The following is a 27472-nucleotide window of genomic DNA, read 5'->3' on the forward strand; positions in this document are numbered from 1 at the left end:
TGTATCATGTCTGTTATTCACCGCTGGGTCCTTTTTTATCCACATGATTTGTTTTCAAAAGGGAAACTGGAGTATACATTTCCCCACCAAGCCGAAGATTCTGTATGATAGACTTCATTCTGCTCCAGGTCTGGTAATCCTGTCTGGGTGCTCCATGTCTCCTCGGCAGCGTCGTTCCTCTGATGCACCAGTATGGCAGGAGCATCAGGATGTTGCATGCAAAAAAAAAAACAAAATCCAGAAGGTTTTTTTGATCACCTTCTTTTTGGACACCTTCTCTGCCAATTACGAGTCGTTGACCGGAGCCTTCCGCTTCTCTCTGCATGGTGTACGTGTTCACTAACATATCGCTTTACCATCACTGGACAAAGAAGATGTTTGTGATATTCTCTGCAGTTTTATTTTTGTGTTCTTTCTGTATGTTTCTGAACCGGGCAAAGACAAACGTATATAAAAGTATCTATTTTTGCTATAAGGCTGCATTTGTTTGATTTTGATGTATAAGCTGTATAGTTCTGGCTCTAATAGACATGTACCTTTTTAAAAACTACTCCTGCAGACTGTTCCTTTAAGAGGCCTCTGTGTTTGGATGAGAAGATGTCGTTATCTCGCCTGTAAGGTGTGTGTGTGTGTGTGTGTGTGTGTGTGTGTGTGTGTGTGTGTGTGTGTGTGTGTGTGTGTGTGTGTGTGTGTGTGTGTTTAAGATGCCAGAGTTTCAAGAAGACACACATCTCTGATGGGATCCAGCTCAGGCCCGGGCACAGGGAGTCTGCTCATGTATAGGCTTCAGCCCCCCCCCACAATGTGTTTCTTACACTGCTGAGTTTATGATAATCTGTACTGGGTACAATAAACGCTCCTTTATGCTTCACTGCCTGCAGTCCTAGTGTGTTTCATCATCTCCCTCTCTTCCTCCTCCTCCTCCTCCTGCAGTCGGCCAGTCAGCTGACTGGCTGCTGTGGTCTGGCAGTCACTCTGCTTGACCTGGCTGATCACTGCAGTCACATGCTTCTGACTCTTTTCTGTATTCCTTAGTAAATGATTGCGCTCTCTACACCCAAGGCCGGCATGTTTGAGCAACGTCTGGTCAGCTGTGAGCAAGAGAAAAACACTGATCACTGCAAAAAGTGGAACCAAGATGAGGAAATCTCTTGAATAACAGAAATATATGTGCCCCATGTTACTGCCAGCCAGGGGCAGACAACAAAAAGGGAGGCAGCACACAACAAAATTTATTTACAACATTTTATCTATTAGCAAAAACAAAAATAACCCTATGTATATGAAATGTAAAAGAGTTAAGTTCAATATTGTCAAAAATGTGCATATGTTAATGTCTATGTGGTGGATGATGAATGAAAAGCCTGCTGAGAGAGACCACTACCACCACCAGGAGGGCCTTTTATGCCCTCTAATGGCCACGCCTCTCTCAGGAAACAGCCCCTCCCAGCTCAAAACTCCACCTCCTCCCAGAACTGCAACAGGGTGCGCCTCAATCCGTCCTATCTCCTCTGCAGCACCGAAAGTATTTTCCCAGTCACTATTTTGAAGACTGTCCCAAAGTGATAATTGCGCTCAGAAGAGAGAGGAGAGAGGATGGAGGAGACTGATCAGAGGAGCGATGATCGACAAACATGAGAGCTGGCTTTGCGGAAGTCTTTTCACTGACAGACATGCCCCCATGTTGAATATCACTCTCTGATTGGACGCTGCAGCAGCTCAGACTTCTCTACATGAAACTTCACAAACACAACAGAGTTTAATGAGAGAAAAGACGAGCTGGAAACAGACACTGAGGATCGCTCAGAAACTGATCATAAATCTGGTAATAAACTGCTTTGAGTTTAAAGCACATAATACCGAACACAACCATCATCAAACCAATACAACAGAGAATTAATACTGAAAGCTGACTGATAATAATATCTTCCTGAGATACAGTAAAGTGGGTCATATTAATAAGCTTCAGAGTTCACGATCAGATGGGCTCTAGATAAAGGTAAAATAATTTAAAAATAACCTCGAACTTAGGCATTGTACCTGTAAAGTGATCCATGGTTTAAGGAACAGACAAATCTCTGTTACTGTTTCTGTTTGATCAGAGTTATTACAGCGCACATGTGCAGACACACAAACAGCTGTTAGAGCTGACTGACAGATGATCCAGAGGTGATCAGCTGATGCCGTCATCAATGAAACACGTCCCTTCATGTGACGTGTTAGAGGAGAGGATGTCCCATTTCTCTGAAAACAGATCTCCTCCATCCTCTCTCCTCTCTTCATTTCCTCGCGTCTCTCCATTATCTCTGGTGGGAGGGACTAAGGCGCAACGCAAGTGAAGGGAGGAAGGATGGAACTTAATCATTTTGAAACGCACCCACAGAAAGCAGAGTGAGACACCGGCAGAGAGGAAACCCTCAAGAATGGGGTTCACACCAGGAACCCCAAACACCACAACAAAGAAATGAATATAAACAACCTCAAAACAAAATAATTATCTCACTTTTCTAGTGTTTAATCTGGTATGAAGATGGTAACATTAAATTTTCTACAACCTGCAGGCAGACCCATCCCTCAGCAACCTTGGTACCTAGGAAGCATTTTAAGAGAGGAATAGCCAGCTCGGACAGGGAGAGACACTACAGGGTGAACACCACTTAAACAGACATGGCACGCATACCACCAACACATAAGTCGCTGATTTGGATTTTGTAGTGAGTGAAGAAAAGTAAGAGGATTATGATCAGTGTACACCACCAACGCTGTCCCCCCTCCACCCACATAAACCTCAAAGTGCTTTGAGGCCCAGATGAGAGCCAGAGCTTCCTTTTCAATGATGGAATAGTTCAGCTGGTGTGAGTTGAACTTTTTAGAAAAGTAACTTACTGGACATTCCACATCGTTGTCATTTGCTTGCATGAGGACAGCACCAGCTCCGACTTTGCTAGCATCCACATACAATGTGAATGGTCGATCCATCTGTGGAGCAGCTAAAACAGGGGCAGGGCACAACAAAGACTCGACAGAATCAAAATCATTCAAATTTCACCTTTGAACCAAGGAGAGATGTAAGTGGAGCAACTACTGTGGAGAAATTCTTACAAAACCTACGATAGTAACCCAGCATACCCAGGAAGCGAGAGGGCTCCTTTTTGGTTGCTGGAGCAGGAAACTGATCGTCAGCCAGCACCTTTGCTCCCACAGGCCGTACCAGACCCTGGCCCACCACTTTACCAAGGTATGTGGCTGTTGCCTTAGCAAACTCACATTTTGCAAGGTTAACCGTCAGTGATGCCCGGGTTGAACAGTCCCCTGATGCGCTTCAAATGACCCAGCCAGGTGTCACTGTAAATAACGACATCGACCAAATACACAGCACACCTTTCCAGGTCTGAGACCACTTTGTTCATGATGCGCAGGAAGGTGGCTGGAGCATTAACAAACCAAAAGGCATCACAGTATATGAATACAAACCACTAGGTGTAATGAATGCTGCAATCTCTCTAACTCTAGGGGTCAAGGGACCTGCCAGTAACCCTTTAATAGGTCGAATTTGCTGACGAACTTTGCAAACTTGATCCACACAATCTTCCATGCGTGGGAGCGGGGAAGAATCAGGTTTGGTTACTTAATTCACCTTTCTTAGTAAAGTACATGGTCTAAAAGTACCATCAGGTTTGTTAACAAGAAGACATGCAGAGGACCAACTAGAAGCACAAGGCTCTGTAATACCATTTTCCAACATGTATCTAACCTCTGCCTCTAAGTGTTTGCGCTTGTCAGGAGACGATAAAAGCACTGTCTGATGGGCTGAGAATCACCGACATCAACATCGTGCTCAATGAGAAAAGTACGAGATGGAGTATCTCCAAACAGACAGGGCTAGCTTCTGATGAGCTCTACCAGGTCTTTTTGCTTTGTCTCAGATAAATGTTTCAACAGCTCATCAAGATGAGCAAGTGACTCAGAATTTTTAAGACGACCTCTCAAAATTCCATCATCTGGAGTTACCAATCTGTCCTCACTCTCTCCTACTGGACCCAGAGGGGGAGGAGAGGGATCTACTGCAGCAACAGCAGCCACGGAGGAATATGACTGTTCGGTAACAGAGGGACGAGCATAGTAGGGCTTCAACAAGTCAATGTGACACAACTGCTTAGACGTCTTCCTGTCAGGAGTTGAGATGAAATAGTTCAAATCTGACACCGTACGATCCACTGTACAAGGGCGAGAGAACTTAGCCTGAAAAGGAGAAGAAGCTAAAGGCAAGAATTTAATCCCAAAGGCTAAACTCTCTGTGCTCCCCCCGACGATCATATAGACTCTTCATCTTAGTCTGAGCAGCATGCAGGTTCTTCCTCGGCAGTTCATTTGCCTGATAAAGCCGCTGTCTGAAACCATTCACATAATCTATCAAGTTTGTGGGGGTCTCTTTAACCTTCCTGTCGCTGTAAGGATGCTAATGGGCCATGAACTGTGTGACCAAAAACCAAGTCGTTAGGGCTAAAACCTAAAGTCTCCTGAGAAACCTCTCTAGCAGCTAGCTGCAACCAGGGCAACCCCTCCTCCCAATCACGGTCCAACTCAGTACAGTAGGTACAGAAAAGAGACTTGAGAGTTTGATGAAACCTCTCTAGAGCTCCTTGGCTCTGGGGATGGTAAGCTGTGGACTGGGAGTGTTTGATATTTAGCTGCTTGAGCACCTCTGTAAACATTTTTGAGCAGAAATTAGAGCCCTGATCTGACTGAATCACCTTTGGAACACCAAAGATGGAAATAAACTGAGTCAAAGCTTTAACAACTGACTTTGTGGTGATGTTTTTGCGAGGATAGACAGCTGGGTAGCGGGTGGCCTGACACATCACTGTAAGCAAAAAATTGCTTCCAGCCTTTGAACGTGGCAAGAGTCCAACACAGTCAATACAAAGTTGGTCAAATGGCTGATCAGCAACAGGAATTGGATACAAAGGAGCAGGCTTTATGGATTGATTTGGCTTCCCAGTCAGCTGGCAGGTATGGCATGTTTTAACAAAGGCAGAGACATCCCTCTTTAACCCAGGCCAGAAGAAATGCCTAAAATCCTGTCATAAGTTTTCCTTACTCCTAAATGACCCGCTACTCCATCATGAGCAACCTCGAGCACAATCTTTCGCACTGAGGGAGGCACAACAACCTGCAAAACTTCATTACCCACAAAACAATCCCCCTGAGGAACCCACTTTCTCATCAACAAGCCATTCTGGAGAAAGTAACCATGGGCTGCACTCAACACTGCATCTTCTGGAAGCACCTGACTATAGAGAGCCTGAAGTGTGGAATCCTTCCTTTGCTTCACCAAATCACTGGAAGACACAGACAAAGGTAACAGTGACACCTGGCTGGGTCACTTGAAGCGCATCAGGGGATTGTTAGATCGGCTGGCCCGGGCATTACTGACGGTTAACCTTGCAAAATGTGAGTTTGCTAAGGCAACAGTCAGGTACCTTGGTAAAGTGGTGGGCCAGAGTCTGGTACGTCCTGTGAGAGCGAAGGTGCTGGCTGACGATCAGGTAATAGCACGTCTCACCGTGCAGGTGGGAAGAAACTGGAGACAGAAACCCCAACCTGAGAACTGGGGGAGGCCACTTGAGCAGGAGAATCAGGTCATACACGAGCTCCAGCCAGATCATTTCCAAGAATGACATGTATCCCCAAAGCAGGGCGTACAGCCATTACTACCTCACCTTGCACCCGGTCTGAAAATAATGTTAGTTTATGCTGTGGGGCAGAAAAAAGGGTTAAACCAATACCTCGTACCCCTACACTCGTACCACTGTGAGTTTCAGGAGAGAAAGGCAAAACTGATTCCACAATAAAGGAGTCTAAAGCTCCTGGATCCCTTAAGATTTTCACAGGAACTATTTCCTCCCCCCCAGCCAGTGAGACAAAACCATCTGATACAAAAGGGAGATAACCAGGGTGAATTTCATCTGTGGAGCAAACCACCAGACATGGATTCACAACAGGAGACACACCCACTGACTCTGAGGAAGAGGTATTAGTGTGTGCCTGTGCAGCAGCAATGACACTGCCCCGCTCCTCTGCCCCCACAGTCACAGCGGCGCCGGCAGGCTTGGGCGGTAAATACCCTGACTTAACTTTAATTTTCAGCACGGGACATTCATTTTTCTAGTGACCCTTTCCAAAACAGTGGTTACAAACCCGACTGGAGTCTAACTTACCGAGTACCCCACGGCCCCCTTTAACTGGTAATTTTATTGTCCCTTCAGACAGACACCTGCTGCTGGAGTAAACACCACCCCTACTCTCTCTATATATACAGCGTTATCCCTACCACAGTCACCGAAAAAACCTTTCTGTGTAAGAACAAGCTCATCAGCTAACTGAGCAGCCTCTGAAACATTGGTTTCTTCTTGTTCATTTAAATAGGTCACAGCACGATCAGGGAGAGTGCTTTCAAACTATTCCAAAAGGATTAACTCCTGAAGATCCTCAAAGGTCTTGACCTGAGATGAAGCACACCAACGCTGAGAGTGAACTGCTAAATCACGCGCTAACTCAGTGTGAGACTGCCTGTCTTTCATGGCTAGCCTGAAACGTTGATGGTAGGCTTCTGGTACCAGCTCATAAGCTTTGAGCACAGCAGCTTTCACTAACCGGTAACTGTTACTATCAGCAATACTGAGAGCCGAAAAAAGCAGCCTTACCAGTGTGTATGCATTGAAGCAGTGGAGTACGTTCAGCGTCTGACCAATTACGAGCATCAGCCAAACGTTCAAACAATTCAAAGAAAATATCAGGGTCCTTTTCATTAAATTTTGGAACCAACCTAAGGTTAACAGAGACATCAAAAGATGGAACAGGAGGAACCATCATGGCTGACTCTTGAGCCTCATAGGTCTGAAGTTTACCCTGACTCATAAGCTCCAGCTTATAACATTCCAACTTGAGCTGCTAACTGGCCTGAGCATGAGCCATTTCAACTTCTCTGAGACGGGCATCCTATTTCAACTTCTCTAACTCTAAAACATGCTGTCGTTCATGCTGCAACTGAAGCAGTAGGAGATCTTTTTGCTGCTCAAAAGACAATCCAGCCCCAAATACAGCAAACGCAGCTACTCTGGGCATTTTACCTGGTAAACTTGGTTCTGGGAAAGCTACATCACACAAATCAGTCTTTTCCCCAAGGGCCTTTTCACTATCCACCCGAACACCCAGTATCTTTCCCTCCAGTAGGTGGTCTTTTAATGCGATGAGCAGATCCTCCTTACTTAATTTCCTGGAAACCTCAACACCAAAATGTTCAGCTAATTGCAAAAGCTGCTCCTTTTTATAAGTGTTAAGTAGCCGTTCACTTGGAAATTGAAGAAAATCCTCAATTGAAGCCGTCTTATTTGACATTTAGGGAAAATTTAGATATTTACCTTTACAGTTGCTAAACATTCACACACCAGAATTAATAAAGCACAAAACAATTTTTTTCCACACTGCCAAACAGATGACAGACTGCTTTGACATGGGACCAAATCCCTCTGGCTATCTGCTTAACCAAACTAGCTGACTCTCTCACCCCTATAGTGTGTCCCAAATTGCATACTTCCATACTCAAATACTCAAAATTTTGAGTATACTGCGTCAAAATGAAAAACAGTATGCATAGTATGCGAAAAATGAGTATGCAAAAGTACCCGGATGATGTACTCAAATTGGCCCAGAAGCCTGTCACAATTAGAAGTAGAAGAAGAAGAGGTCGACATCATGTCGTCATTTCCGGGAAGTACGGCGCTCGGCAGTATGCGATTTGAGACAGCACTACACCCTCAACATTCGGGCACTAAGCCAGTGAGCATGTAGTATGCTTAGTACACTCAATTTGAAAATTTTGAGTACACAGTATGGAAGTATGCAATTTGAGACACACCCCTAGTCTTTGTGCAGGCTAGCAGCAGGATAAATTAAGCACATAACTCAGTAATCCGGTGGACTCTTAGCAAGCTAACAGCCACCTAGACAATCATGGAGTGCACCCAAGCAACAGCTCTAACCACTTGCTGCACAAAAATAACAAACTGAAACAAAAAAGGGTCGATGTGGACAGCTAGTGCCCCCATTGCTTTACCTGGTAGGACAATGGTTCCCAAATGACTACACAGCCTTCATCAATAAGCAGATCAGAAAAAATCCTCCCCAACAGGCCAACCACCCACATAGTCAGGCAAACTAAACCACTACATGAGTGAAAACCTCCCTTTAACTAAACCTGGTTCCACAGCCCAACTGTACCTGGGAAACAAAGGCTGAGGTCCCAGATGAGCCCCCACTAGTTACTGCCAGCCAGGGCAGACAAAAAGGGAGGCAGCACATAACATTATGTATTAACACCATTTTATTTATTAGCAAAAACAAAAATAACCCTATGGATATGAAATGTATAAGAGTTAAGTTTAATACTGTCAAAATGTGCATATTGTCATATATTTTTATAATAATTGATGTAATTTAACATTCTGATCTAGTCACATGCCATGTTCAGGGTTGATGTATGTTTATCTGGCAGATAGAAGGATAGCTTCTGTCTCCAGCTTGTGTCTGTGAGGTCTCTTTGACCCTGTTTGAACTTTCACTCAGTCTCCTAGCTGCATGCTCTGATCCAACAGTCACACACTTTGACAGCACATCTCTCTGAAAACTGACACCAGCTGTGGGTTGAGACAGTGGTGTCAGTCATGTTTTTTGGCCAATTACTCTCAGGTGTTTAGTTTAACCCAACCTCTGGAAGGCGTAGCAATGACTGTTATAAAATTGTATTGCTCCCGGATATCGGGGCTCATCCCTTACGAAAGAAAAATATATTGCAGCATTTTGGAAAATAGCATGTCATATATTAGGTAATATATTCCCATATATGAGATTTAGTATTTATATTATCCAATACAGTGCAATATGTGGAAAGCAGCAAAAATTTGTATATTTTGTGATATATTGTATATCAAATATATAATATGTTACAATACATTTAAAAAAAATATATTGGTACATATATTTTTCTTTCGTAAGGGATTCTTTTGGGACCAGCGCTGTTTACCTTACCTGTGACCAGAATAAATACTGAACTGAGAAATGGATCCTCTTCTCGTGATCTTTAGGAGCTGTTCAACTAAAGAACTGGGTAGACTTTATTACAATATGTTAATGTCTATGTGGTGAATGATGAATGAAAAGCAAACCCAGAGAGAAGACGGCTGGGGAGACCTACCAGGCCCTGCTGAGAGAGACCGCTACCTTCTACTTCTTTTTCTTCTTCTTCTTCTTCTTCTTCTTCTTCTTCTATTCTTTTTTCTTCTTCTTTGGGTTTATTGGCAGTTGGCAAACATCGAAATATGCAAATATGCATTTCCACCACCTACTGATAAGGAGCCCTTACAAAAGAAAAATATAATGCAGCATATTGGAAAATATCATGTCATATATTAGGTAATATATTCCCATATATGAGATTTAGTATTTATATTTTCAATTATATTGCAATAAATGGAAAGCGGCAATCATTTGTATATTTTACAATATATTGCAATATATTTCATGAACATATAATATATTGTATATGTGCCCTCAATATATTATTCCATTTATATCATAATATATCAATAATATATTACAATACATTTCAAAAAATATATTTGTACATATATTTTTCTTTCGTAAGGGAGTGTGGACCAGAATATCTAAAGTACTGGAATTAAAAAAATTAATTAAAAATAAATAATTAGATAAATAAATAAATTAGATTCTTTCTATCAACTGTGTTTGTTTGAGATACTGTAATAACATCTTGTAGCACTTTCTCTCTAACTGGTTTTGTAGAATGTCTTTTACGTCAATATTTATGTCATTAATTACGTCGAAACGTACATTATCTCTCCTGAGACCACCAATTAACTGCCTTCTTTCTGTTTCAGATTTCTGACACTGCATAATAACATGTTCTATTGTTCCCTGTTGTTCACAGCTGTCACAACTACCACTTTCATGCTTTGCCATTTTAAATAATGTACTATTTAACCCACAATGTCCAAATCTTAATCTTGATATAATTGTTTCACTTTTTCTATTCAAACTAGGTCTTCTCATTTTTCCAACCTTCCTTTGTATTCTATAGAACCACCTCCCAATTTTTTCTTGCTCCCACTGTTTTTGCCACCTTTCTATCATCCTCATTTTCACCACCCCCTTCACCTCCATTCCGCTGTAACCCACTGCCATGTCAACTTGGCTGTTGTTTGTAGCTTTCTTTGCCTCCCTGTCTACCTCCTCATTTCCTTTCATTCCTATATGTGCAGGTATCCATAAAAACATGACTGTCTGACATCATGTGAATCCTGTACAATGTTTGTTGAATTTCTGTTAAAATATCTGGTCTACTGTCTGATTGTGTTGTATACTGATAAGGGATGAACTGCAATCTGAGCAAATGACTGATCTTAACGGTCTTGTTTCTTCTATCCACTGTGTTGCTAGTAAAAATGCTACAATTTCCCCTGTGTAAACCGATAAACCCTCACTGATTCTCTTCCCTACTTTAATCTGAAACTCTGGTACTGTGACTCCTACTTTATCAACTGTATTATTTGATGCATCTGTGTAAATTTTGACAAAGCTGTGATATCCATTTATATATTCCTGTATGTTATATGGGTTGAGTTGAAATGTCCTGTCCTTGCTTTTCTTTTCTAACAGTGTGAGATCGGCTTCTCTGGTAATATCCAAGGCTGTATAGTGGGCAATGGTACTTTTAAGTTCTGTAGCTTTCTGCTTTGTTGTCCACCCAAAACTTATTATTTCCTTTTTCTCCTTTTCCCAACATGGTTTTTTAAAATGTTCTGTGTTGGATGTTGGCCCTGTAACTTAATCCAATATGTGACTGCTAACTGTGTCCTTCTCATTTCTAAGGGCATCTCTCCCATCTCGACTTGTAGCTACTGTTGGAGTTGTTTTTAATGCACCTGTGCATAATCGTAATGCCTGATGTTGGACTTCATTTTGTTTCTTTAAATTGCTGCTTGCTGCTGATCCATAGACAGCACATCCATAATCAAACACTGATTGTACTATTCCAGTGTATAATGCTTTCATAGCAGTTCTATCTGCTCCCCAATCACTCCCAACTAAACACCTCATAACATTTAAAAATATTTTACATTTATCTACAACTTTTTGAATGTGTACCGCCCATGCTAGTCTTTCATCAAACTATATCCTAAATACGTGAAACTTTTCACTCTCTCTAATTCTTCATTATACAATTTAACTTTCTTCTCACTCCCCATTCTTCTCTTTGTGAAAAAGCACTGTCTTGCTCTTATTAACTGAGAATCTGAATTCCCATTTATAGGACCAATCCTCAACTTTTTTTTATTATTGCTTCTTGCATTTTCTTTACAATAAAGTCTATATTTCTCCCCCTCACCAAAATTGGCCCATTATCTGCAAAAAGTGAATGCACTACTCCATTTTCAATTTCATCAAACACTTCATTGATCATAATGAAAAATAACTAAGGGCTTATTATGCTTCCTTGAGGAGTCCCATTCTCAGTCTCATATTTCCTTGAATGTTCCTATGTTTCCTATCCTTACCTGTGATGTTCTTTCTGATAAAAAGTTCACAATCCACCTATATACCTTACCTTTTATTCCAAATTTACATAATTTTATCAACAGTCCCTCTCTCCACATCGTATCATACGCCTTCTCAATATCAAAAAAGACAGCTAGTACACTTTCCTTGTTTAATTGAGCCTTCAAACATAATGCTGGGTCCGTGGTGTTACGTCCTTTTCTAAAACCACTCTGATATTTACTCATGAATTCATTATTTTTCATATGATACGTTAACCTATCATTTATCATTGTCTCCATTCTTTTACAGATGTTAGATGTTAATGCAGTGGCTCTATAATTCCCTGGTTGTGTCTGGTCTTTCCATGGTTTAAGAATAGGGACTATCACTGCCTCCTTCCAGCTTCTTGGCATCTTTCCCTCCTCCCACTCTTTGTTAAACAGCTCAATCAAAACGTCCTTAGATGTTTCACCTTGCTGGTTTATCATAACATAACATAGCACATCCTTACCTGGTGCTGATATGTTTGTCTTCTTCAATACTCTGTTTAATTCTGTCTTGGTAAAAGGGTTGATTTAATAAATCATCAATTTCATCATCCAGTTGTAGTATCTCTGCGTTTTCTACTATTGTCCTTTCTCTTTTTCCTTCTTCACACACATTGTTGGAACTGTGCACTTTAACAAAAGTTTTTGCCAGCATTTCTGCTTTCTCCTACTCTCTTATTGAAGTCTGTTTGCCATCATTTAGAACTGGAAACCCATACTCACATTTAACCCCATTCATTCTCTTAATCATTCTCCACACTTGATCAGTTCCTGTCTCTCTTCCAACTGAGTGACAAAAACTTCTCCAATATTCCTTTATTGCAGTCTTAATAGTTTGCTTTACATTTGCTTGCAGACTTTTATAAGTAATTGGATTTTGAAAACTGTGATCTCTTTTTAACATCTTAAATGCCTTATTTGGGGCTTTAATTGTTGTACTGCATTCTTTTGTCCACCAGGGTACAATCTTTTTCTTGTACTCACTCCGTTTCTCTTAAATAGACTGCTTTTCTGCCTCTAGGATAACTCTACACACAGAAAAAATTAAATTATCAACATCTTCATTTCATCATATCAATTTTCCGATGCCTTGATCACTAAGACATCTAAATTTCACCCAATCAGCAGTGCCAAATGCCCATTTCTTTAAACCACTAAAATCACCCTTTTCCACTTCAGTAACAACAGGATAATGGTCACTTCCACTGGTGGTTTCTGTAATTACATGCCATGTACACAATCCAGCAAGTGAATCTGAAACTATGGTGAGGTCTATTGCTGACTCTGTACCATTTCTAATATTTATTCTTTTACCACTACCATCATTCAAGCACACCATATTCTTACTTTCAATCAGTCCTCAATCACTAGTCCATTCTCATTATTATAATTACCTCATAATGAGCCATGTGCATTAAAATCTCCACACAATATCACTCTCCCTCCCAAGTGGATTGCAATTTCATCCATTAGCTGTGATGTTAGCCTATTATATGGATTGTAAAAGTTAACAATTTGTATCTTTCCTTTGTTTGTTCATATTTCTGCTGTTGTGAATTCTAACCCTGACACATTTCCCAAGACTGTATATTGAATTCCTTGCTTTACAAATATTGAAACTCACCTGCAAGTGTTCATCCTCCCTTTTGAATGTCAGAATTATTTTAAATTCTTCTCTCACTATCTTTTTAGGAACGGTGCTCCCTCCCTCATCCGAACCACCAAGTCAAAATTCAAAAATGTTTAACACTCGTAAAAACCAGCTTTGAAAATTGTTTGAAACATGCGCCGCAGCTTCACTTTCAGATCGGAAGCGAATCACCCAGACGAGAGACCACTATCATCACCAGGAGGGCCTTTTATGCCCTCTAATGGCCACGCCTCTCTCAGGTAACAGCCCCTCCCAGCTCAAAACTCCACCTCCTCCCAGAACTGCAACAGAAAGCAGAGTGAGACATAAGCAGAGAGGAAAAGAGGAGAAGAAGGAGGAGAAGGAGGAGCAGGAGGGGTTGTCACACCCAACTTCAAAACAACCAACTTTAACTTCAAGTATTTCACCGTAACAAGGTGTGTCTGCTCAAAGCTCTAAAAAAAAAATCAAGGAGAATGTCATACTTGTAAAAAGGAGACCCAGTGCCTCCACTTCATGGTTTAAACCCTGGATTCATCCTCTAGATCACTAAATCCAGAAGCTAGAAGTAGATGAAGCAGAATACTGTTAAAGAGTCAGATCTTGTGAGTTGGATCAGTCACAGGGTGCTGATCAAGGTATGGAGTCTCATAGTATCATTTGAATAAATGAGGTCCCTGAGTTGTCCTGATGCTTCACTAAAGGTTTACAGCATCCCAGAGGTGTGCGTGCGCCTGACTTAAAGCTCTAACACTCCTCGCCCTGACATGTGTTGTGATGTAGCCTGCATGTCATGTTAAACTTCGACCTCGACCTGGTCTGGTTGCTGTCTGCGCATGGTGTTGAGTCAGAGCCTTATCAAACCACAGTGTGTTAAAGCTGAGCTCGTCGCTCCTTAACTCAGCCTGGTAGGCAGCTCTGTATTGATTGAGAGGCAGAGTGCCTCTGATGCTCTCTAAGACCTTTTAGCGTGCTCACGGGAGCGGCCATGCCCTGATGTTTGGGGTTTTCTGACAGTGCTAGCCTCCATCTAGCACTCAGACCACATGTGTTATTTTTTTAAAACTCTCCCCTCAGTGTGTCTTTGTGTTGGCCTGTTTCTCTAAGAGCAGTCTGTGGAGGTTTTCATGTGGTCTGGAACATGATGGATACAGAAAAGTACACCTTTACCAGCCGCTGTGCCTAGGAAACATACTGAGAGTCCTGCAGTTCAAACTTTGAAGGCCCCTGATCCTCCACGTAACGCACAAAAAATGGAAATAGGGTTGTCACCTTTGAGGCAGAAAAATGGGCTAGTGGCCCGATTACTAATAGGAGGGTGGGCACTGGTTGTGATTTTGTATTAGTTTAAGTTTTATGTTGATAAGTAAACATTTTTGAGTATTTTTTCCAAAATGTATTCTGTCCTGTCTGTCCTTTGTTTTTTTCTCTAAAATCACAAATCCAAATCGTTCAATACTGTATTGACTTTTTTCACATTGTGTTAATGAAATGTCTTAATGGACTGATGAGAAAAAACAATCTGAGAAAATATATTTGGTAAAACACTGTGGTTGCTTAAAAATAATTTATACCTTTTCAGAATCTCATTCTGTTGATTTTCAGTAGGATTACATTTTCTGAATTAAACACATTTTTATAAGTTATCTATAAGATTGTATCTGGAGATGCTTCAGGTATGAAGAACTGTGAGTCTGACATTTGTTTGTCCTGATGTTGTGGTAGTATTGATCTCCAGCCACTTGCTGTCGCATATCCGACAGGCCACCATGCACTACTGGAAGCACTCAGTGACAGATTTTACCACGTCCTTTGAATTTGTTTCACTCACACTGTCAAGCCATTTCGCACTCATGCCTGTGTTTTTGCATCCTCTGCTTTTCTTAAACATGGTACCTTTTGATTTTAAGTGAATCGGTACCCGCTACTTTTGAAAGAACCATCCAGGTACCTATGAAAGTACCTAATGCAGTACCCATCCCTAGTGACCCATGTTGAAGCTGAGAGTAGAGTCTGGATTTCTTTGATGCACTGTCTTGCGGTAACTCTGGTCATATAGATCTAAACTGATGAACTGATTGTGTCCCAGTCAATGATGGTCCAACAAGAACAATCTGCTCTGTGAGCACAGCGCTTTCAGATGGATTCTAATGGGATTTGGCTCCTATGAATAAAAGCGTAATGACTGATGTATATTTTAATCCAGACTGAAGTGGTGAAGTGACAAACACACTTAAGTGCCAACCCCAAAAGCTTACATGGCCAAAAATATCCTCTCTGGCCCTGAATACAGCCCCCTACCTGCTATCCTCAGTCCAGATCAGGCCGTAAACCCGGTATAATGGTCCTGATCTATTTACCTGGAACAATTGAAGCTTTGGTCCTGTCCCATCATCTCGGAAATCCTCCGTTGCTTCACTCAGTAGCCACAGGTTAACAGAGAGCACAAATATGACACACATCATAAACATCTTTGAATCAGAGACTGTCCCAAGAGCCTGACTCTAAGGCCACGGCAGGCAGGCAGGCAGGCAGGCAGGCAGGCAGGCAGGCACTCACACACACACACACACACACACACACACACACACACACACACACACACACACACACACACACACACAACCACACACACACACACACACACACACACACACACACACACACACACACACACACACACACACACACACATACATCCTTTATCCACTGCAGTTTGAAGGAGCAGAAAATCACCCTGTTCTGGCTAAGACTTGAGCTGTGAAATATGGGTCATGCTGCCGGGAAGGGAACAGCACAAATCTTTCACTTTATTTGGCCAATACCCTGTGTTCACACAAAGCTAATTACCATGCTGAGACCTTGCTCTGAAAACCCTGTTGCATAACTGACTCTACACACACACACACGCACACACACACACACACACACACACACACACACACACACACACACACACACACACACACACACACACACACACACACACACACTCACACCACCCACGTACCATAACTTATTTCAGATATCCAGGACAGCTCTCATTTATTTTACATTGACAATCACTGCCCTCTGGTGGCTGGATACCACAACTATATAACCAAGAGGCACAAATGGACTCAAACTGCCGGCTGAGCAGCGAGAGTTATGTCACAGTGACTGACAGCAGGAAATTTGACAGATCAGGTTCAAACTGAAATACTGAAATACTTAGTGAATAACACAACTCTGAACCTATGAGAACCATTTGGTCTGAAATTACTCAGCAGCAACCTCCTATTCTGAAATATAAAGTCATTGTGAAGAAAATGCAGTTCCTTGAGTGTCCACTGGAAGACCTGGACCGCAACATTGTGCGCTCACTGGATAGTCAGAGATGACATTTTAGTGTCAAGATGTTTGAAAAAGGAAGGAGAGGTAAGGATGTCCTGAAACTGCAGCCCCTGGCTCTGCAGACACATGATACTGGAATAAGTAGCCAACATGATGTCTCATTACTTAGCCTGGTATTGAAACCTGTCAAACCCCTTCATTTCTCTGCTTTGTACATCCAGTAACCAAATGAAAAGATGTAAAGGTGTATCCCTCGGCCACTTGCTTTTGTGCCATCTCATTTGAATCAGCCTCTGGATAACCGTAACAATGACAAAAAGAGTCGATAAATGCACACAAAAAACATTAGCAGAAGTAAATCTCAGTGCAGTAGATGGACAAACAGTCCTCTGTTTGAGCTGATTTCTTCAGGCTACAGATTTCTCTTCGTCTCTTTTCTGTAGATAGTGGGTGTCGTGTGGGAGTTGAGAACTGGAATTGTCATATCATGTGGGTTTCACTGGTTGGTACACATTGCATTTTTACACAAGGACAATGAAGGTGCTGAAATGAGCTGAACTGCATTATGAGAAATGATGGCATTCATGGAATGAGGACACAAGTGTGTCCTGGTGGCATAACAATACAGTCACTTTATTGAGTCCTCTGAATTTTAAACACATTGACGTCAGAATTATATAATGACTTTTCCTGTGGCAGGATGGTGGACTGGGGTGGAGACAGCTCAATGTCTGTGGATAGAGACTGAACTTCAATATTCATGGGTGTCCTTAAGAGACAATAAACTTACTGAAATAACACAGACTGTGGTCACTAACTAAAGAGCACCTTGTCTCAGCACTCTTGAATTCGATTTTGAAGTTTTACAGCTGTAATGTCAGGATGAAACTATTTCATGAAAGATTTTCTAATAGAGATACCATTCAACAAATAATCAAACTTTTTTATGTAAAACTTGCTTTTTATTTCTAGTTGACACTACAGAAAAGCTATGTGCAAAGCCTCAAAAGGGAGGGGGAGTATGAGGCCTAGGGGTCAGCTCTAAATGTGAAAACATAAAGCTGTGGGAACGTAGGCGCACTCCCGTTTTCTGGTGTTAGCCCAAATTCACAACAAAACTGCTTCATTTCTATCAAACCGAATCCAGTAACTGCTGTCACCTTACCTTTTTGTTAAAAATGTAACATTACCCCTCCATCAGCTGTAAGATTTGAAAGTATTACATTTCCATTTATCCTTAGCCCTGGGAGCATGTTCACACTGCTTCACGTTCCCCCACTCCTAACCCTCTATGGCATGACTTTTTATTTTTTTTGGAAAAAAAATGTTTCACCCCATTATTTGGGAGCTTTGAGGTTACTGATAACATATCAATCATAAAATCTGACCCCCACCCCCCCCACCCCCCTGGATTAAATTTTGGTACATTGCCTCAGGGCAACACTATGCAATAGGGGTCCTAAAACTGCAATGTTTTTATGTGATTATGAGGAGTGTTGTACAAGTAGAAGAAAATATATATTGGTTGTAAAAGTACTTTGTTTTTACTTTGAATGTGTGTTTGTGTATGTATGTGTATGTGTGTCTTGTGCGTGTGCATGTCAGTGCACGTGCTTATGTGTACATGCACGTGTGTGTGTGTGTGTGCGTGTGCGTGAGTGTGTCTGTGTGTGATTTTGAAGTCACAAATGTGTGAACAAACAAACAAAACAACAACAACAAAACAACCTTTTTTTTTTATAGAAACTTCGAACATATGGGTGTGTATGTTAATGTGGGTCAGTGGCGATAGCTCTAAGACTGCCTGGGAAGTTCAGCTTCCCATAAAATGTCCCCAAAATAAGTGGAGATATGTTCTGCTGTGTGTACACTTTATTGACAAAATATGCGCTAGAATTCCTTCATCTTTTGTTCAGAATCAGCTCCTATCACAGGTAACTGGCTCCACCTCCTTCTCATTCATCCCCGCAGCGTCTCAGCGCTTTAACACAGTTGGACGCTGAGCGTCTTCTTACTTCAGCGTGGAAACGTAGAGTGGGTTGTTCCACTGTGGAAACTGGATGGTCAATGGATAAACGCTGAGCTTTGACCTGCCCATCGGACGCTCAGCGTCTCTGGGGGTCTATGAGGCAGTGGGCTGGCCTGGACCCTGGGCTTCTACATGATGATTGGATGATCTGTCTGAGGCCGAATCCCTTTTTGATTGACAATGAAATGAGCCAGTCAGCGATCTTGAAGTATAACTCTCCACAGGGGCATCTTCGGAGTGGTACCTTCAGTTGTTCTTGACTGATCCAGAGGCTTTATTGATCCCCAGCGAGTTTACCTTTCTTAAGAACGACGAGAGTTGTGTTTAAAGATTCTCTCTCTTTTCACCAATAAGCAGCAACAGCTACAGCTACAGCTGCTCCCCCTGTCACTCACACCTACAGCCTGCCGTAGTCTCACCTAGCAGCTCCAGCTGCTAACAAGCTGTCACAGAGGGTAGAATTTACGTTTAAATTAATAAACAAATTTATGATGAAGGCTGGAAAAAAAATGAGCTTCCCCTCCTTGACTGACCAGCAGCCACCACTGATGTGGGTATATGGGTGGTGCTGATGCCAGGGCATGTGGTTGGTTGGTGGTGTTGGTGATGCAGTTTGGGGTGCCATTGAAGTCTCTTTCTGTGTGGAACCGCAAGAAGCAGCTGTTTGCTGGCATGAAGCAGAGATGGACGTTGCATTTCTGGCACTTGACCTTTGGTGTACCAGTGCATCCTGGGAGTTTGCATCTCCTCTTCTGCTCAGCCATGACCATCCAGTGGCCTGTTGCATCCAAACGGACATCAGACACTGGAATTGGGGCAACAGGTCCTGCTTCTGCCCATAAAACATTCTAGCATCCATCTCCTGTAATTGTTAATAGATCAGAATGTTAAAAACTTGATTCTAGACATTATTTTGCAACTAAGAACATGTCCACACTGAATAATCATATTGTTGGAACAAAAGTGCCCGAACTGCACAGTGTTGCCCTGAGGCAACGAAAAGAAAAACACAGTTTTATAATACAAATAATGCTAAAATAAGTGCTAAAATGATCAAATATACTCAAATAAATGCTCATGCACATTAACATATTTTCCATTTAAACTTACTGGTAATTTAAACATGTTAAAAAGTGATATTCAACTTTACAATTAGCAGCAATTATCAAGCTGCTCCTCTGCTTCCTGAAATGGCTGCCCTTCCCTCCACCAAGGTTATAATAGTTAACTTAAACAAAACTAAAAATGAAAACTAAAATTTAAAATACATAAAAAACAATAAGTAAACTAAAACTGTATCTTGTGTTCACAAAACTAACTGAAACTAACTAAAATTATAGACAAAATGTCCTTAGTTATCGTTTTTGACAACATTAATAGCCTTTAGGATTTAAATCTATCCAACACATTTTCCCAACCAATTTCATGACAGTTTTCAGCAGTTGTCAGTGCCATACGGCACCATCATAGCGACGCACTGGGACGTGCTTGTTTACTGCACTGACTGGCTGTGCGCTGTGCTGCCACGAAAGGTAGTGGAGCAATGAATCAGAGCATCTGTGATAGTTTAACTGCATGTGAGTCTGACTTTATTGTTACAGAGTCCAAGTTTCTTATTATTAAAGCTCATATTATATTGTTTTATATGATTAATGTTTATTTTATTTTTTTATGTTACCTTTTTTTTAAAAAAAAAAATATGTTTAAATTTTTTATAATAAGTTTACATTATTTTCTTGTGTTTAAGGCAAAAGCCAACAGTTCAGTATCAGCATTGACTGAGCAGTGAGCACTATGTTTGACTTGAAAATAAACAGTATCACAAAATATTTACTCTGACCTTTCTGAATCCTGCACCTGGTTAATAAGGTATGAAAAACTAAAACTAAACTGAAACTAAAACTAAACTACAACTAAGCCTTGTTGCAAAAATCAAAACTGAATAAAAACTAGAATGCCCGCTCTGAAACTAATTAAAACTAAACTGTAATGGAAAACAATGTCAAAACTAACTAATACTAAACTATAATGACAAATCCAAAACTATTATAACCTTGCCCTCCACAAATGGTCAAATGACCTTCAAACCCCCTTATTATTGGACACTTACATGTAAAGTGAAATTTTTAAAAAAAAATCCCTCCAGAAAATTAAAAGGACAGTGTGACATCAAGTTGTGTGGTTCGTTGCCTGAGGGCAACATTATGCCATAGAGGTCTAAGATTTGGCACGAAATTTAGTTTTGTTTGTTTCACTGAAGGAAATGCGTTCTGACCCCGAGGATAACACCAGTTTGCAATCAGTTAATTGGCAGGCTAACCTTGTGCTGTAGCTAACTTGTAGTTTCCAAGCGTTCGTTTAGCTTAGCAGCTGAAACTCACCAACAGTTTGACATTTGAAACACCTTTTTTTCTCTCCTTTCACCCCGTAAAACCTGATTAAATGGCCTCACAGCGGCAGGTAGCTAACACTAAAGGTTTACGGTTGTGGCATTGTTTTTTAACGGTTAAAGGTTTGGATTTGTACTTGCGGCCGGTGGAGTATTCTCGAACGCTGAACCCATGTATATGTTTCAGGCGCTGTGGCCCGTTTCGTGGCCCGCCTCGTGGGCCCTCTTCCACGGCCCTGTACCGCTCGAGCTGGCCGTTCCCTGTGTGCAGTACTCGGGCTGTGAGTGTGTGGGAGTGCCGTCGGCGATTCCCCATTACTGCAACACGGTGACAGCGAATTATAATGCGAGTGAGTTCTCAGAAGGTTAAACGGCTAACTACCAGAACTGTCTAAAAGAGACTGGCTAGAATCTGTGTTACCGGGCCAGATTAACGACAAACTGAATCTGTCGTTTCTTTTTCAACAGAAGACAACAGGAGGTTCTTGTTGGAAAGGTAAGCAGATTTAACACCTTAATGTATCTTTATCTAAAGTATCTTAAACTCGCCCAGAGATAACGGGAGTCAAAAATCTCGTTGGAATCGACGAAAAATAATAAAGTAAGTGTTTATCAAAATAATTTGTTTCTTGAGGTTAGCTCATAGCCACCAAAGGCCACAGCTGTGGCCACCAGAGTGCCGTTGCTTTGCTGTTCATAGCATCTGAAAAAAACATGTTTCAATATGTTGAAATTATCTCCGTCAGTTAATTTGTTCATGCTTCAGGTTTATAAAGCAGTTTAGTTTTAGTTAATGAGGAAGGTTGATCTGAGTCCTAAGTGATGTAGTCATTCTGTTAAATCTGTGTCTAACGCAACACAAATCAAAAGTGATATCTCGCTCATATTGTTGCTTTGAATGTGGCCTGGTGGTGATGTTTAAAAAAACAATATACTGTCTTTGTTTGAAAACTGCCTTCATGAAGATGTGATCTCTGAGGTTGTATTTTGTACTGCCCTGAGAAGTTAATGATACCAGCAGCCACTATGAGTTACCCATAGACTGTATAATAAAGGATTAACCAGAGCCTGAGAGATACTAAAGTCAGTCCACAGTATGTCCCAACCCCCTCCCCCTTGTTCACTGCATCTCGCCACACCTCATCCCCTATAAAACACAAGACAAACACAGTCCAGAGTCTGAGGGGAGTGCAGGAAAGCCCAGCTAGCCGTGATTCTTTTCAAACCTGTCTAACTAAAAACTGCAGATCTGACATAACTCTGTGTGAAACTGCACATTTCAAAGTTATGAATGGAACTCAGATTAAAAAGTTTGTTTTTTGAAACCATTTAGTTAGTAATTCAGATTTTCATAAATATCCATCTTCAGTGACAAGACATCTCCATCATCTTCCATCCGTGAACTACATTTCTGCAGATGAGGACTATGCCCTGAAGTTTTTTTCTGTGATTTGAAGTCTGAGCCGCCCTCTGTGTCTTCCAGGTCTGTGTTTGATTTGGTGGACTCTCATTTGTACCTGTCCCTAACTGACCCCAAGCTTCTGGGCTGGTACCTGCGTTTGTCTCAGGAGGACAGGAAGCTCATTCAGGGTAAGACTCCAAGTAATGTGGATCCACATCCAGCTTTAAATGTGCTCAGGATTTGTAGTATGGATATGATGATGAGTTGTGCAGCCGAGCTAAACTCATTCTCTGTACCTGGTGGTATTTATCATGAAACAGACTGTTTGTTTCTGTCTTCCAGATGAAGGTGGCTTTCATCAGTTCCTGCTGAGACATCCTGCTCTAGAGCTGTCTGGATATCATGTTTATGTAAAGTGTAAGTCAGTAAAGCTTTCTAAACCGTCTAATAGCTGCGTTTGGGATGAGACCCTGTGACACTTATCAGTTTACACACTTTGCAGATAACATTCGAGGTACCAGTCCTGCCAAACCAGCCATGATATCACAGAAGTATGTTTCTCACAGTACTGATGACAGACTCAACTGAGGCTTCGTCTTCCTACTTTTAAAAATGTTCAAAACTCTTCTTTGTTTGTTTCTGATCCAGTCAATCAGGAGGGAAGAAGACGTGCACATGCGGTACTGAGCAGATCTCACCTGCAACCCTTTTTATAGTTTTATAAAAAAAACAGTCTGCACAAAAATCTTATCTCCATCAGGGCTTGGACTTTTAATAATAACAACCTGTTCTCTTATTTTAACACTTTGTCTGCAGAGGAGGAGCTACGAAAGCTCCCCAGTCCTGTGAGGGAGGCATTGAGTCTGCTGAGCTGTTGCAGTGACATGGATGAACCAGCATCACAACAACATTCCCATGAACAGCTGGTTCAGTTACAGGACAGCTTCCAATCTGCTTTCAGCTACCACAGCTCTCAGGACTCAAACCAGCTGAAGGCCAAGAAAGTGAGAGTCCTCTCAGCGCACTCTGCCCAGGTTCAGCAGATCCTGAGCTATTTTAAAGAGCTGTTTTTGTGTTTGAAAGATGATGATGGAGTTTTTGTTTCTGAAGGGGCCATCTCTGTTTGAGCTGGATGAGGAAAGGGCTTCATGGAAGATGACTTCCAGCAGCAGCTCAGCTCTGTGCAAAGATTCAGCAGCTCCAGGCAGCTTCTCTGCGGACATGGTGCCACAAAGACTCAGGCAAGAGGAAAAGCCTGAGGTCTGGAGCCGATTGGAGATGACTGAAAGCCAGAGTGCAAACTTATTATATCCTGAAGCTAGTGCATCAGAGTGAGTGTACACAAACTTTTCTTCAATTCTATGAGCTCAGCTCTTGTTTCTTTCTCTCTTTGCCTTTATAGAGAAGACGTGAGACTGGCTGGATTTCTCCGGAGCACTGAGTGATATGATTACTGTTCTGTTAGGGTGTGAGTGGAGGCTTGGGTCTGCCTGTGTGTCCTCAGAGTGCACAGAGGGGTCAGATGAATGTGTTTCTTGTTGCAGGTCAGATTGGTCAGCACTTGAACACGATTCCTCCAAGTACTATAGCTTTGACAGCAAGCTGGGGAAGCTGGAGGAGCTCATGTCAAAGGCAGGCAGTCTGGATCACTTGGTCCACAGCAAAGAAGGAGCCGCGGGTGATAAGGAGGCCATCTTAAGCTGTATGGAGTCAAACAGCTCGTCCAGCGTGATGAAGGACGATCACAGTATCCTGGCCGCCATCGTGCCCAGAGAAGAGAGGAGAACAGAAACATCCACCTCCACTTCTCCTCCTGTCACCAAATGTGACGTCATGGTGGGAACTGAGCCGGCACAGTGTAGGTCAGCTTTCACCAACACTGAGGCGCCAGGGTCCTCTGACAAGCATGTGATCACTGAAGTCCATATGGCAGATCTGGACTATTTCACTGAGGTATGACTTAAAGCAGAGCTAACATTGAACTTCTGCAGGAGATGTTGATCACCCTTTTTACATTCCAGGAGTTTATCAAACTGAAGAAGGCTGAAGAGGAGCTGAAGGAGCTGAAGGAGAAATTGAAGAGGTTAGTTACTCCTTTAGACTCCTGCTGCAGGCCTTTCTCCTGCTGCAGGGTTTCTCCTGCTGCAGGCCTTTCTCCTGCTGGAGGGTTTCTCCTGCTGCAGGCCTTTCTCCTGCTGCAGGCCTTTCTCCTGCTGCAGGGTTTCTCCTGCTGCAGGCCTTTCTCCTGCTGCAGGCCTTTCTCCTGCTGCAGGCCTTTCTCCTGCTGCAGGCCTTTCTCCTGCTGCAGGCCTTTCTCCTGCTGGAGGGTTTCTCCTACTGCAGGCCTTTCTGCTGCTGGGGGCTTTTATCTGTAATGCTGGTGTGTTTTTGGCAGCCCTGGCTGTAAGTGGAGGAAGGAAAGTGAGTTTGTCCAGCGAGCGCAGCAGGCGGAGCTTGGCCTCCTGACCCTGCAGTACACCATGTGCAAACAGCACTGCTGGAGACTCTACTGTACCTTTGCTGAGGGGGATTGTCTCACACAGGGGTGAGGACACATCAGATACTCTATGAGAGATCACCTGAAGTCCCTTAATGAGACTTTAAAGTATTGCGTCTCTCCTCTCCCTGCAGACCAAAGAATCCTCCTGCAAACATTCTGAGTGTTGAGCAGCAGCTGGAGTCTGACTTTCTTCAGATGAGGACTGAAATCCTGGCAGGGGTTCCTCTGAAGCAGCTGAAGCCTCTGTCTGTGGACTATGGGAGGGTCATATCTGGAGGCCAATATGTACCTGCACAGGTGAGACTGAGAATCCAGACCCATAGATACCTGAAAGGTTGGATTTGATCTGATGTTCCTTCTGTTTTGTGCATGTTCAGATTATTGCTGATGTGCTGGGGAACGTTTCACACACACTCCAAACACCAGGTCATGAGAGTGGATGTGCAGGGGGTTCAAGCGGGACCAGCAGTCAGGTGTGTCTCAGGGCTGAGATGTCAGAGAAGATTAAACGTGACATAAAGCAGACTAGTTAAAGTACACTTTGTATTTCCTCATCGGTTCAAGCTGCTCTAATCTTTTGCTCTGTGTGTCAGAGGAAACACGGAGAGAGCAGCAAAGTGAAGAGAGCTGTAGCTCTTCTCCTCCAGGATAAAAACAGGATCCCACATGCACAAAGAAAGCTGGAAGAAACGCAGACAGGTGGGAACAAATAATGTTCCTCCAGTGTTTGGACTGTTGCATTGTAAATGTGTCTGAAACCTGGTCTGGTTTGAGCAGCTGCATGTAAAGAGCTGAGCAGCAGCGAGGCCTGGTACGATGCTGAGGAAGTCCTGCAGCCTGAGACGGGACGAGATGCAACACAAAATGATCCCAGCGGTAAGCACTCAGGGAACGCATCTGAAGAAAGGGAATATTTAATCTTTTTAGGATCACCCACAGGGGGGAGCCAGAACCAGGCCTTAGACTCCACCAGCCCTCCCAAAGCTACACAGGTGGACCAGAAACCTCAGAGCTCCAGCTCTAGACCCAGCAACCCTGAGAGGAAGGTATGAGAGGGTCCATTATATGTAGAGGAACAGGGTAAAATAATCTGCAGTGTGTGGTTTAGGATCAGCTTCAGCAGGTGTTAAAGTCTATGTTCATAGAAGAAATCCCTGAGTCCCTGGTTGTACTCGTTGAAGCCTCCTGAATGTTGATGTAATCTTTCCTTGTTGGTCTGATGAAGCACACACACTCACCTTTCTGACACTGAAGACAAAACCAATCCTGCACATTTTAAAGACCCGTCTGTTTCTACTTCCTCCCCAGCTTGTGTCTGAGCCACCTCTCAGCTTCAGCATCGGAAACAGAAAAGTGATCAGCACCTTGCTCCCTACAGGGAGCACCTGTGTGCCTCAGTATTACTGCACCATGGGTGGCTTCGACCGCCTGATGTCAGAGCTGAAGCAGAGACACCCGGAGGTCAGCAGACAGAAGATTGTGGATGCTCTGGTCTCTCTGAGGGCGAAGCACCACGGTGTGCTCAGCGGTCTGCCCCTCAGTGCCATCAGAGACATGACGTCTGAGCTCCTGACCTCACAGCACAGTGATGTGGAAACACCTCTTTAAGTTTGGAGCCATACACTGGCATTGAGATTTTCAGTTCATGTATGAAAAAAGAAAAAAGGTTCCGCTTGAAGAAAAGGTCCTGAGAGTTCATGTAGAGATGAGGTTAGACTAAAATAAGAGTATTTTCTGTTATTTCTGAGAAGTTTCAGTTTAAGATCTCAAAAAAGTTGTCTTATAAAAAAAAAATTAAAGGGCCAGAAAAGGCAGTTTCATGTCCATTTTGTTTCCATGTTAGTCCTGTCAATAAAAGAGAGGCACCAGGTTCCCTTCACCTTCTCTGTTCTCTCTGAGCTCCTCTCATTTCTGTACCAAGTTTTTCCTTGTTCTCCTCCAGCCCCACATGCTGCAGGGAGAAAAAAAGAGGTTTGATGGAGGCGAGTACCAGGATTCACAGCTCTAAGCTTTGCAGAAGATTTTGTGAGAACTGGATAAACCTGATACAAACAAGGAAATTAAATATCTAAAATAATTCTGTAAGCTGTAAAAAAAAAAAACCCCTACACAACCACAGATTATCTAACAGATTATCCAGTTTTGCATTTGATAAACATGGACTTAGAATAACTGCTTAGATGTGAAGGGGATTTTTATTTTATTCAGAACACTTTTTTGTTCTGAAAATGGATCTGAAATAACACCAGCAACCAGCAGGTGGAGCTCTAGCACCACTGAAAGTTAATGAAGATGTAGAAATTCAGAAGAAGTTTTGCAGGTGGAGATGATTTACCTCTGGCTTTTAAACTGACTCTTTGAAGGTCAGAAATAAGAGCACCATGGGATGTTTTTATGATGCTTCTGCCTCCCTTGATAAATGAACTTAACACATATAACTTTGGGGTTTGTGAACAAAAAATATATTTAATAAATATAAATATAAAATAATTTGGAATATTTTTTGTAAAAAGTGTTGCGTGT

The 27472-nt window shown here is 42.3% G+C and overlaps 1 protein-coding gene across 4 annotated transcripts; it reads left to right on the forward strand.

Annotated features, from left to right (window-relative positions):
- The first annotated feature begins 20799 nt into the window (after window positions 1-20799).
- On the forward strand, window positions 20800-27309 carry rbm44 (RNA binding motif protein 44). 4 transcript variants are annotated; one of them, XM_074694927.1, is made up of 18 exons: window positions 20800-21118; window positions 21235-21397; window positions 21516-21543; window positions 22531-22637; window positions 22792-22866; window positions 22952-23000; window positions 23098-23129; window positions 23266-23453; window positions 23560-23780; window positions 23994-24402; window positions 24471-24532; window positions 24845-24994; window positions 25081-25246; window positions 25327-25422; window positions 25543-25648; window positions 25727-25825; window positions 25889-25995; window positions 26258-27309. In XM_074694927.1, the coding sequence occupies exons 1-18, from the start codon at window positions 21101-21103 to the stop codon at window positions 26555-26557; spliced, it is 2376 nt and encodes a 791-aa protein (XP_074551028.1). In that variant the 5' UTR covers window positions 20800-21100; the 3' UTR covers window positions 26558-27309. The 4 variants fall into 4 exon arrangements, with proteins under 4 accessions (XP_074551028.1, XP_074551027.1, XP_074551029.1 ...); XM_074694926.1 differs by having other exon boundaries at window positions 25727-25995; XM_074694929.1 differs by lacking the exon at window positions 25889-25995 and having other exon boundaries at window positions 20801-21118; window positions 26258-26340.
- Window positions 27310-27472: the final 163 nt, after the last annotated feature.

This window comes from Halichoeres trimaculatus, unplaced genomic scaffold (genome assembly GCF_033239565.1).
Source record: "Halichoeres trimaculatus isolate MK-OKI-2021-1 unplaced genomic scaffold, fHalTri1.1 fHalTri1_scaffold_19, whole genome shotgun sequence".
NCBI lineage: Eukaryota > Metazoa > Chordata > Actinopteri > Labriformes > Labridae > Halichoeres > Halichoeres trimaculatus.

Coding starts and splice junctions, on each gene's coding strand:
- rbm44 (XM_074694926.1), top strand. Junction 21,398..21,515: donor GACAGCGAATTATAATGCGA/GTGAGTTCTCAG, acceptor CTTTTTCAACAG/AAGACAACAGGAGGTTCTTG. Junction 23,454..23,559: donor ACCAGCTGAAGGCCAAGAAA/GTGAGAGTCCTC, acceptor TTGTTTCTGAAG/GGGCCATCTCTGTTTGAGCT.